At 44.9% G+C, this 12,529-nt stretch overlaps 1 protein-coding gene across 1 annotated transcript in view; it reads left to right on the top strand.

Annotated features, from left to right (window-relative positions):
• CILK1 (ciliogenesis associated kinase 1) overlaps positions 1-12,529 on the top strand; it is a 34,520-nt gene that overhangs the window by 7,755 nt on the left and 14,236 nt on the right. Inside the window, exons 3-7 of the mRNA XM_082663567.1 lie at positions 281-402; positions 1,392-1,471; positions 7,838-7,970; positions 9,445-9,616; positions 12,131-12,298. Coding sequence (XP_082519693.1) covers positions 281-402; positions 1,392-1,471; positions 7,838-7,970; positions 9,445-9,616; positions 12,131-12,298 — 675 coding nt within the window. The remainder of the gene's footprint in view (positions 1-280; positions 403-1,391; positions 1,472-7,837; positions 7,971-9,444; positions 9,617-12,130; positions 12,299-12,529) is intronic.

The following is a 12,529-nucleotide window of genomic DNA, read 5'->3' on the forward strand; positions in this document are numbered from 1 at the left end:
ACCTAAAATAGCCCTGGCCCACTGCCTGGTCCTGGGGGCAGCCAGGCGTTCCAGTGATGGTCAAGTTCTCACCTCCTAGTCAGTTAATTGAAATAGTTTTTCTACATAAAGTTAATACCAACTTCAGAGAAATACCATTTATTAACACATTGTCAATAACAAATGAATTGTGGCACTCTGTGGTTCTGGAATTAGGTGTTTCTCCCTAAGTATATGTGGAATTAACTTTTTTCAACAACAGACTTGCTCTAATTTTTTGTTTTTCTTCTTCGCCTTTCAGTCTTTAAAGAAGCTCAACCATGCCAATGTAGTAAAATTAAAAGAAGTTATCAGGGAAAATGATCATCTTTATTTTATCTTTGAGTACATGAAGGAAAATCTTTACCAACTCATTAAAGAAAGGTACAGTGTGGTCATCATGATCTTAGAAATAAATGTTGCAAAGTGGATGTGTTTTCTTTCTGCTTTTGTTTATTGTGGTCATGCTGCTTGGCCTTGGCTGTTCAAAGCTGCCCATGAGATGAGGGGCCCCATCTGCATTCCTGCTTTGGAGGCCCTGTGATAACGGCAGAGAAGCTGCTTTCAGTGCAGCCGTCTTGAATGTCTTAATGGGTTATTCACCCTAACAGGCTCAGAGATTTAACAGATACTGTGCAGCTCTCCTTCCCAACAGGACTGTATGGGCAGAGTGACCACAAGTGAGGGGTGTAGCAGCTTCATTCATTCTGAGCCATCCATCGGAACTTCCAGGTTCCTTTCAGTGCCTTTCTTACTACAGTGCACAGGGCTCACAGGCTGGGAAGACAAAGAAACTAATTAAAAAAACTTAACCTCTGATGGTCATTTTGGACTTGACAAGTAAACCATGTAGAACCTCTTGGGCACATTTTCCTGGTGGCAGTTGAATGCCATTCTGAGCATCCTTCTGAGTGATTTCAGTGAACAAATATCGTTTCCATTGTCAATAACAGCAGAGAAGCTGTGTGGTTTGCCCAACCAGGGAAAATGTCTCTATCCACTGCATCTCATAAGCCCTTCATCTGAAAGACCTCAGATTTTCCCCATCAAAAATTTTTAAGCTTTTATTATGGAGAGAGGAGACTTTTATATGATACCTTGGAGGGAATTTTTTTGTTTGTTATTAAATGTTTGATCGTTGCTTTTTTGTAACATAACTGATTCGGTGCTTATAAGGTAGGCTCTCTTACATGGATAAGCAGTTGTTTTTCTTTGATCTTTATTATCAGAGGATCTAGTCAGATTAGCATGTCAGCAAGTGTTTTCTTAAATTCTTACTGTATAACCAAAAGAACATGAAAACAGGGGCTTTGTTTTCATTAACAAATTTCATAAATCTAGACTTATAACTTTTTTTCCTCTGCCCTATACAGAAATAAGTTGTTTCCTGAATCTGCAATAAGAAATATCATGTATCAGATATTGCAAGGACTCGCATTTATTCACAAACACGGTAGGTGATTTGGAGTTTTGTGCTTTGGAATAGCAGTGAAATGCTGTCATCAGGTAGAAGATGTAGGAAGCATCAGTGTCTTTTGTAATCGACTCTCAGAAAAAATTGAAGAGTTGAGAGGCTGACAATGGATTTTGGAATATGTTATCTTCTGTAGCTTGATTTCTGAATTTCCCTCATTATTTATCATGTCTGTGTGTTCTTATTCGTTAGGCTTTAACATGAAGCTTGTTAGTTACAGATCTAAGAGTTATTCCTGACCATTAGCTGGTGTATTAATCAGGAACCTACGATTAGAATTCATAGAAGCTCCACATGTGATGTTTCACCTACTAACTAACACTGCTTTGCTGTGGCTTTTCATTTTTTTAATGTATTTCAATTTCAGCTTGTTCAGAAGGGTACAAAGTGGTCTAACAAGATCTATGCAATCCAGGAAAATAAAATACACTTAAAATAAGCAAAGAAAAAGGCAAAACAAGGCACGGACATAGCCGGGGTGAGGTCAATCGACAAAATACATGTCAGCAAGTTTTACTTAAGTAGAAGAAGCAGGCTACAGATGTGAGCCTGAGTTTGCTGTCAAGACAATGCAGAACGTGAAACACGACCAATTACAACCTACATGGTTCCTCCAAGGTAAAAACAGTTCAGTTGCCCAAGAGAAGCAGAACTTTTCTTGGTACTGATACCAGAGAGGTTTCTGTCATGGATCCTTATGTAACATGACTTTATGGTAAACACAGTGACAAGTTACATGGGACAGTTTCAGGTCATCTTCCTCAATATAGGCCAATTACATCACCTGATCAGAGAAAATGGTCCTACTGGGGCCCAGTATGATCCACTCTGGGGATGGTCTGGTGAGTCCAGGGAGAGATTTAAGGCATCCAGAGGTATGGATGGTCACATACCCTTCAGGAAATCCTCCATCACTATTGTTCTTAGCTGAACTTTTGAACAGTATTGAGTAGCAATGCATTTGAGGTTATATTTCCAGCAAGTCCTGAGGCATTACTAGTTTGGGTTACTAACTGGCCACAGACCCAACTTGGGTTGGGTCGATATGTTCTCATGAACGCAGAGCCTCGGGATGGACGTGTCCACCAGGGGAGCCAGGAGTCCCTCAGAAGGCCATTTGAGGTTGCTTTGACATACAGACAGATGGCAAGCTGATCTTGCACAGACAGAAATCTGTTTCCTCCCAGTCTAAGGGTATCATTGCCATTGCAAATATTGCACCAACAAATGAGTTTCATTACCCAATAAGGAAACTGGGCGGAAGCCCTTTGATGATACAGTCAGTTCAGATTTGACGCAAATTGGCAGTGAGGGGAAAAGACACTGTGCTGCATGGTACGTCTGGGACCCTTCCCAGCCTGCTCTGTGACCCCTAAGCAACCATCACATGTAGAGGCCAAACAGAGGCTGTCTGTACAAGTTCTTGGAAGCTGCGGGCATGTGCTGAATAATTCGAGAGTGATATGCAAGCTCGTGAACCAATTCTAGTAAAAAGTTTTCAGTAAAAGGTATCTCTGATTCCACTGACACGGGTAGAAGGAGCACTTTTGCCACAAGAATTTCCCAAGGGATGGTATGAGTCTGCAAAATGCTGAAAACTTCTGGTATGGTGTCATTAGGGACAAGTAGGAGGAGAAGAGGCACTTACTAGATTTGAGAGCCCAGGAAAAAGAAATGGTGAGAAATCAAAGGGATTCTCCAAAGAGAAAGGCCAACCAGAAGTTTTCACATAGGGACCCGTCATAGTGTCTCAGTTACTGGGGCTCTTTGCTCAGTACTGGGAACGGCATGGTGGATCTATAAGAAAGTTGATACGTGTTGGCTTTCTCTTCCTTTCCTTTTTGTTGCTTTTTGTGAGACTCAGATAGTTGTTGCCAGAAAGAACTTGTATCCTTTTATCCAGGTCTCTACCAAATCCCATCAAATCAACGCAGATGCACACGCACACACACGCACCCATACTTGGGCATACACACGCACACATCTGCGTGTACACATGCACATGTGCACCTACACATACACTCTCCCCCCAATACCCACAAATGCACATGTATGCACACACACACAGAGTACATATTCGTATCCAGTAATTTAACATCCCTAAATTATTGTGTCAAAACACCTCTTTGAAACTCTGCACTGTCAGTCTTCCTTGCACACCTTACATACTCCGATTGTGTTCAGAAATGGTGGAAGGGAAAGCTCAGTTTAGGACGGTCAGACCTCCTTCGCTTTTCTAACCCCAGCACCATGCTTCTCCCTAAGATTCTTGTGGACAGTCTCCCCCAGCTAAGTGCCAGTCCCAGTCTGAGCTTAATATTATTTCATCCGTTACCTTATTTGTTTCCTTGCCAGTTTCTCAGGTAGAGAGGACAGATGGTATCTATTCCTTTCAAAGAAGAGGAAACTGAGGTTCAGGGAGGTTTAAAGACCTGCCAAAGACCCCACTGCATTAAAGCAGTAGAGCAGAGATTAGCTCCCGTATCTGTGCCCGTTTGCTACACTTCTCTAGAAAAACCTGTCTCTTCTCACAGAGAACAGAGAACAAGAAGTGAAGAAAGTGGTGATAGTAGTTGGAGGTGGGATGGATATTCATTTTGCAGGTTCTATCTCATTTTCATTGATAAATGATTTTTGAAAACTTTGAATGGTTCTCATACGGTGTTGACTTAACTTTGGAGCTTAATGTTGTTCTTTTCCTCCAGTCACGGAAAAGAAATAATCAAAAGCACTTTGCAGATTTGTCTTGTGAGTGTCAGGCTCTTCCCTGTTGTCTGGTTCTCACTGTGAGAAGGTGCATTCTGTCCCTGGGAGTGGACTCCTTTGGGAGCAGAGAACAGAGCTGCAGGTGGTTGCCATGGCCATGGTTCATGTCAGTGACTACTTCCCCCCCACAGGGAATGAAAACTCAGCTCCACTTGGAGCTGATCGAGCAATGCCAAAGCAGATATACTTTGCAGGAATTAAATAATTAATGCAAACCGTGTTTCATCCTTGCCCTGCCCTTACAGATATCCATGCAGGAAATCCAGAATGCCTTAGGTGGCTTAAAGGACAACGTTTGGCCCCAAGAGGTGGTTCTCTGCTACCATGTTTCACCACTGTCTTGCTGTGCGTGACCTTGAGTCAGCCCTTGGCCTTTCTATGTGTTGCTGTCCTCCTGGCCTTATTGATAAAAGCACTGTGGGTTTAAATTCAGTAATACCTGTGAAATTACAACTTCCCTAGCAGGAAGTTGTGCTACAGAAATTCATAATGTTTAAGTATTCTCTGGTTATTTCCCTATATTCCTATCAGATTCCTCATGAACAGAATGTGGAGGGGAGAAAGCCTTCTTTGTGGCTTGATGTTTTCCTTGCCCAAGGGTTGTTAATAAAAAAATGAAGCACAACGCATTTTCTGCCAGGATGAAAGAGAAAATCCCTCTGTTATTCGACTGGCATGGGGTACCCTGAAATTAAATTGGAGGTCTGTTCCTGTGTTCTGAAAGCCAAAGTTTCGAGCAGGAAGATTCTGTGTTAACAGCACTTTGCTGTTGCCTGATCTCTGAATAACCCAGCAATAAGGGTTTCCACTGTGAATCAGAAGCTCAGAGGGTGATGTGGGCTCATTGTTACAAGCCTGAGTGCACACATCAGTAGAACACGTGCCCAGCCAGGAGTCAGATCAGAACTTAGTGCCACCTCCTCACAGGCGGGGGGGGGGGTGGGCAGTCACCGGCCTCGTGAGCCTTAATTCTTATCTGCAACAAATGGAGCCGTGTCTGCCTGTCCCCCTTGCCAGGTTGTGGGGAAGATAAAATGAGAGGATTCGTACTACTAACAGTGACAAGCTCTTGCAAGGTGCAGATGTGCCAAGCGCTGCACTGAAAGCTCTACAAATATTAACACGCTGAATCCTGCAAAACAACCCCATGAGGTAGATGCTGTTATTTCCCCATTTTACAGAGGAGGAAAGTGAAGCACAGAGAGGTTAAGTGATTTTCCAGCCAGATTTGAAATCAGGCAACCCGATCGGTCTACACACTTAACCACTGTGCAGCGTTTCCTCTCATAGTGATAAAATCGTGATGCTTCGTTAAAATAGAGATGAAAAGTAAAGGTACATGACAAGAGGGTCTTATACCTTAAATTACCAAGGAATAGAACTCATGGGTATAAGGCTGATAATAATTATTGCTATTATTCAGTAATGAAAAGAACAGAGGGCCAGATATTCTACAGACATATTCACAAATGCTTCCTAGTTATAAAGGCTTATCCTCGAATACAGTATAACAGGTGACATATGTCAACTGACAAATACAGTTTTCATCAGTCACTTTTAAAGAGTCTGTTTGCAGTTCAACTTTTTTTCCTAGCCATTTTCCCTCTGATAGTTTATATTGGGCCTGAAGTATGAGCCATAGAAAGGAAAGCTGCTTAGAGGGATAAATGGGGAACCAGAATCTTCTCTCTCCTCATTTCATTAGTGCCCATGTTCTCTGTGGAAGTAGGATTAAAGATGAGTTAGCAGGGAAAGGATAAAGCTTGACCGATGGGAGGAGGTGGTCAGTGTGTACTGGAGCGTGACCTGGGTGGAAGCAAGGTCCGAGGTCTGGAGTCCAAGAATGATGCTTGTATCTGAGTATAGTTGATGTGATAGGATGAACTGAACAGGGAGAAGATGCAGGTTTGTTGAGTGGGTGTTATATAGATGGTGGCAGGGGGAGTTGCAGTGGGGCCTGGGGGTGGAGGACATTTCATTATCAGAGAAATGCCACTTACGTTTGGAAACAACAGTGTAGCCCAACTAGAGGAGAAAAAGGGAGTCTAAGAGGAGAGACAGGGTGAATGTGGACTTGAGAGGCCCAGTGCCACAAATCAAGATTTGGCTGTCTGGATCGACAGGGACAGAACAGAGCCGGATAGGGCAAGAGCTCTGACACACTTCTTGGTAGGATCGTGACTAATTCATCCCCCGCTACCCCCATGGCTCACTTTTCCCATCTGTTCGGTAAGAAAATGTTGTCTGCCATCTCTTTTTTCCATGCTTTTGATGCTCTGAGTGTTTAGGAAGAGAGACCATCGGTCTCGCAGGTCATATGTTTTAGGGGCCACGGGAGCCTTGCTGGATGCACTGGCAAAAGATCCCATTCTCATAACTGCTTGCATTTTTAAGTCAGAGAAAGGGCAGAAAGGACAGATAGGAGGTATTTTGATGGAAAATGTGACACAGCTCCATTACTGTCTGGGGACAGATGGATCCAGCATAACTACAAGCTACCTGGATGTCATATCAAACGTTCAAGAAGGAGAGAGAATTTGGGAGAGGAGAAGAGTGGTTTGGGACAGGTCAGTGCAAGGGTGACAGTGACATCAGCTGCTGTCCCATCAGAGACACAGGTCTGGAGAGGATTGAGCAGGCACGTTAGAGATGCAGACTTGAGCACATCGGCACAGAGGTGGGTGAGGAATAGCCGGCGTCTTCAGTGACAGCTCTTCCTTCCTCCCGTAAATGCGCTCGTGGAATCCAGCTTCACAACATTGGTGATGGTGGCAGGTAACCAGTAACCCCGTCAGTAGCACTGGCACAGCTGTATTTCCGGTTTTGATGATCCATTGAGACTTAGACTCAGGTAGAATGATGTCTGTCAGTGCTACTCTCTGCAAGAGGAAGGTTTGGGGTCTTCAGAGGCATGTGATACTGATCAGCGGGTGTTTGAGTCTCTCCTACATGTACCCCCACAGCCCTGCGGTAGCTGAGACAGGCTTCCCATCCCATGAGTTATCTCTGCCTTTCACAATGCGAATTACAGATGTACCCCTGTGCTTCTTTACTGGGCAAAGTAATCAGTATTTGACATTTAAACATTTGTTGCAACACACACCAGAATCTCATATACGAGTAGGTCCTATTCATAAATCCCTTGTTTCTTAAACAAAAAATGTGATTGTGTTTTTGCTGTGATGTAAACTCTCAGTAGCCATAAGACTTGTCTTTTGAAATGGTTTTAACCTCAAATTCTTTCTGGCTGACTGGGGCAGGGTAGGCATGATATATTTTTCTTTGAGTGACAATTTCTTTTTGCCAAGTTATCTCAGCCCATAATGGAGTTTTGATATTTTAAAAGAAGTTTGCGCTCTTGGAAAAAAATTATGAAGATCAACTTTTGAATGATTCGACATTTTTGTATTTGTCAAGGGGAGATGAATGGTCCAAAGGGCTCTGCATTACCATTGGGATGAATGTACAGAGCCTTCAGTGTCCTACCAGACTATCACTGTCATGAAAAGAGCAATACAGCTGCAAAGAGTAATGCAGGCACGATCTTGCCTCTGAATTCCTTCTCCACCACCTCCGCAGGCTTCTTCCATCGGGACTTAAAGCCGGAGAACCTCCTCTGTATGGGACCCGAACTCGTGAAAATTGCAGACTTTGGATTGGCCCGAGAAATCCGATCAAGACCTCCATACACAGACTATGTATCTACCAGATGGTGAGTACCATCTTCCTCAAAGGATTTAATTGCACTTCTTTAAAAATATACCATTATACTGAGGATAATATTAATGTTTGCATTTCTTATTTTTTTTTGCGGTACGCGGGCCTCTCACTGCTGTGGCCTCTCCCGTTGCGGAGCACAGGCTCCGTCCGCGCAGGCTCGGTGGCCATGGCTCACGGGCCCAGCCGCTCCGCGGCATGTGGGATCTTCCCGGACCGGGGCACGAACCCGCGTTCCCTGAATCGGCAGGCGGACTCTCAACCACTGCGCCACCAAGGAAGCCCTGCATTTCTTATTTTTAAAGACCATTTAAAGACCATGTGATTATACTGAGGATAATATTATTGTCACAAATACTAATTTTCCACTAAGAACACCATTTGAAACACATATGTGTAGGAATGTTGGCATTGTACAGCCTAAAAGCTGCTATTATAGGGGCTTCCCTGGTGGCACAGTGGTTAAAAATCTGCCTGCCAGTGCAGGGGACACGGGTTTGAGCCCTGACCCGGGAAGATCCCACATGCTGTGGAGCAACTAAGCCCGTGCGCCACAACTACTGAGCCTGTGCTCTAGAGCCCTGAGCCACAACTACTGAAGCCCGCACGCCTAGAGCCCGTGCTCCGCAACAAGAGAAGCCACCGCAGTGAGACGCCCACACACCACAACAAAGAGTAGCCCCTGCTCACCGCAACTAGAGAAAACCCATGCGTGGTAACAAAGACCCAACGCAACCAAAAATAAATAAAATAAAAATAAATAAATTTATTTTTTTTTAAAAAAGCTTGTGTTGTAAACAATTTTAGAAGGAAGTCCAACAGGGAACTATATTCAATATCTTGTAATAAACTATAATGGAAAAGAATCTGAAAAAGAATATATGTATCTGAATCACTTTGTTGTACAACAGACACTAACACACACTGTAAATCGAATATACTTCAATAAAAAACTTTTTTAAAAAGGAAGTCCCTTGTGCTTTTCCATAATCTAAATAATATTCTGTATATAGAGCTTCCAGAAGACCTTTTCCTAAAAGAGTTGTGTGAAAGATTCTCCAAAGACCTGTCTGAAAATCAGCCAGTTGGTGTTATTAAAACTTTCAGGCCCTAAGAATTTGATTTAAGCAGTTGGCCATGACCAAGAAGAGCCTACAGACCACTAGCTCTATATTCTCTCTCGCTCCTTTTCCGTCCTCTCTCACTCGCTCTTTTCCTCTTCTCTCTCACTGTCTGTATTTCTCGAAAATGCTATAGAGCAGAGGCCTGTCAAGAAATGCTCCATAGAAAAGCCTGTGAAGCAGAGGAGTCCAGCTTTACACTGCAGCTACAGCTGTTGCTTGATGAGTCCGTGCACCGCCCTGAACTAGACAGAAAACAGAAATACAGAAACGCTCTGAGGAGCTGAGTGTGTATTTAGTTTGCTTCTGACCGGCGGGTGTGGAACTAGCTTCTCCTTGGTCTTGCAGGTACCGGGCCCCGGAGGTGCTCCTGCGGTCCACAAACTACAGCTCCCCCATCGACATCTGGGCCGTGGGCTGCATCATGGCAGAGGTGTACACCCTCCGGCCACTCTTCCCCGGGGCCAGTGAGATCGACACAATCTTCAAAATCTGCCAAGTGCTGGGGACACCCAAAAAGGTAATGAGGTGGGACAAAGGCCTGTGGGACAAAGCTGCAGCTTCCTGTGTTCCCTGCCCCCCACCCCCCCGCCCTGGGCAGCAGCGGCTCGTTCTGGATCTTCCTCGCCCTGGGTGGTCCTCCACGCCCTTCTCCTACCCTGTAGTGGAAGACATCCTGGCTTCCTCTGCTTTTCTGCCCGCGTCCTCTCCGCTCCCTTGCAGAGCTTCTGCATTCTCGTGGCTACAACTCTTATCCGTGCAGACGTCTCCTAATGTGATCTGTAGCCCTCCCCCTTTCCTTTATAACTCTGGTCACAAATTTACATCTTTCTCTGGGATGTTTCCCCGACACCCTCACCCTTACCTCCAACTCAGCACGTCTGACCCAGACTGCTTACACGGGCCTCTCACTGTTGTGGCCTCTCCCGTTGCGGAGCATAGGCTCCGGACGCGCAGGCTCAGCGGCCATGGCTCACGGGCCCAGCCGCTCCGTGGCATGCGGGATCCTCCCGGACCGGGGCACGAACCCGCGTCCCCTGCATCGGCAGGCGGACTCTCAACCACTGCGCCACAAGGGGAGCCCCAGACTGCTTTTTGTTTCGCCCCCAACCAGCCTCCTTCGCTCATTCCCCACTTCTGCCTGTGGTCCCATCACATCCCAGAGCCTAGCCTTGAGGCTGAGTTTCAGTTTTACCTTCTTCCTCTCTCCCTTGCTCCCCTTTCCCTTTATCCAAGCAGTTGGCCCATAGATCCTGCTATCTCCAGCCGGTATCTCAGACTGAAACCCTGCCTGTGTCTGGGGAGGGGGGCACCTCCCCAGTCTTTCTGCCTTCAAGTCTTTTCCCTCCAGCGTTGCTTCCAGTCTGTGGCCAGACTTATTGCCCTAAAGAACAGCTCTGGTACTGTCCTCCCCTCCTAAAAATATCTACTGCCCAGCCCCCTAACTCTAATCCCTTATCCGCCACTTGCACCCCTCCTGGCTCTGTGCTCTAGAATCTCCCACTTCTGCCAAGTGCATGTCTCATGTGCCCCAATCCCACTCTTCTTCCAAGACCCTCGTAATCTTTCTCCTCCCTATTCCTCTAATCTCTTCATGTTCAGCTGTGTTCTGTGTTATTAATATATCATGTGTACATAATCTGTTTCCTGGACCATAAGCTCACTCAGGGAACAGATTTGTCTCGTGTTTCTTTTTGCATTTATTTTACACATTCTAGCACCATTGCTGGTACAAACCAGACCCTCAAAAAATTTTTTTTAATTATCTGAAGGGGGCTTCCCTGGTGGCACAGTGGTTGAGAGTCTGCCTGCCGATGCAGGGGACACGGGTTCGTGCCCCGGTCCGGGAAGATCCCAAGTGCTGCGGAGCGGCTGGGCCCGTGAGCCATGGCTGCTGAGCCTGTGCATCCGGAGCCTGTGCTCCGCAACGGGAGAGGCCACAACAGTGAGAGGCCCGCGTACCGCAAAAAAAGAAAAATTATCTGACGGAATCATTAGTGCCACCTCTTCAAGATTTCCAAACTCTCCTGCTGGAATCTGTCCCTCCTCTGGATGACTGTATCTCTACTTCTCTTGTGACCTTTGTTACTTTTTATTTTGTGTTACTGTGCTTTTAAAATAAATGTCTTATTTTCTCTTTCGGACCATAATATCTTTAAGGACAGGATTTATATTGGATTATTTTTTGGATACCCAACAACATTAAGTATATAGGAGGCCCTCGGTAACTACTCTAAGTGAATGAATGATACAAGCTATATATTCTGCCACTTCACTTTAAAAAAATAAAAAGCAATTACATCAGAATGTGTCATATAAAACAGGAGTTTGTTGGAGCTAACAGGGATCTTAAAGACTGATTGCTCAGCACCTTCCGTCGTTCGCTCCAGCGCTGAGTGCCCCGTAGGTCTGATGCATGAAAAAGTGGAGGACTTGAGACTAATAGCTATCCTGACTGCTGGGTTTCTAAGCGTTTGTACTTTGACTCACCAAGATGGGGATATAGTAATATGGAGGCTTTCACAAGTTTATTTGACCAAGAACAAGGTGTTTTGTTTTATTTTTTCCCCCAAAAAAATCTCATTAGCAGTTTCTAAAACCTATGTCTCATGGAACGCAATTGGGAAAATACTAATTTGGTTCAACCCCCAAATCTCAAGAGGTGAACTGTCTTGTGTTAAAGTTATAAAATAAGTTGGAATGGGGATTTCCCTGGCAGTCCAGTAGTTAGGACTTGGCGCTTTCACTGCCGTGGCCCAAGTTCAATCCCTGGTCAGGGAACTAAGATCCTGCAAGCCACGTGATTCAGCCAAAAAAAAAAAAATTGATGGCAAATCCAGTGTCTTTCCCACTGTTCCCCAGTCTTCCTGTTCTTTGTGTCTCTCTGTCAGCATCCTCCTGCATTTCAGTACCCACAGTGCCACCGCCACCATAGTTAGTATGGACGTGGCAGTGACACGTCATACATGCCAGATTATAAAGTCCGATCACAGCAATTGGCTGAGCGAGATTTTCTACCTTTTCCTTCTTTCAGACTGACTGGCCTGAAGGCTACCAACTGTCGAGTGCTATGAACTTCCGCTGGCCCCACTGTGTGCCCAATAACTTGAAGACCCTGATTCCAAATGCCAGCAGCGAAGCAGTTCATCTCCTGAGAGACATGCTGCAGTGGGATCCCAAGAAACGGCCAACAGCTAGTCAGGTTTCCTTCCATTTTCTTCGGATGCGTTTCTCTCGAAGTTCATGTCTAACTGTGAATAATTCCTATAAATCTCATGGGAAGTATTTTATTAGGCATTATGTGTGAAAACTAGTATTGAATACCACTAATGGTGAACTATATAAGGTATAAGAACTTAAAATAGTTTGAAACGTCTGTGTCTAAAGTAGTTAAGGTGTAAACAATATATTGCTTTGAAGATTGCCGTACAAT

This window comes from Grampus griseus, assembly GCF_964374135.1.
Source record: "Grampus griseus genome assembly, chromosome: 10".
In the NCBI taxonomy this organism is placed as follows: Eukaryota; Metazoa; Chordata; class Mammalia; order Artiodactyla; family Delphinidae; genus Grampus; species Grampus griseus.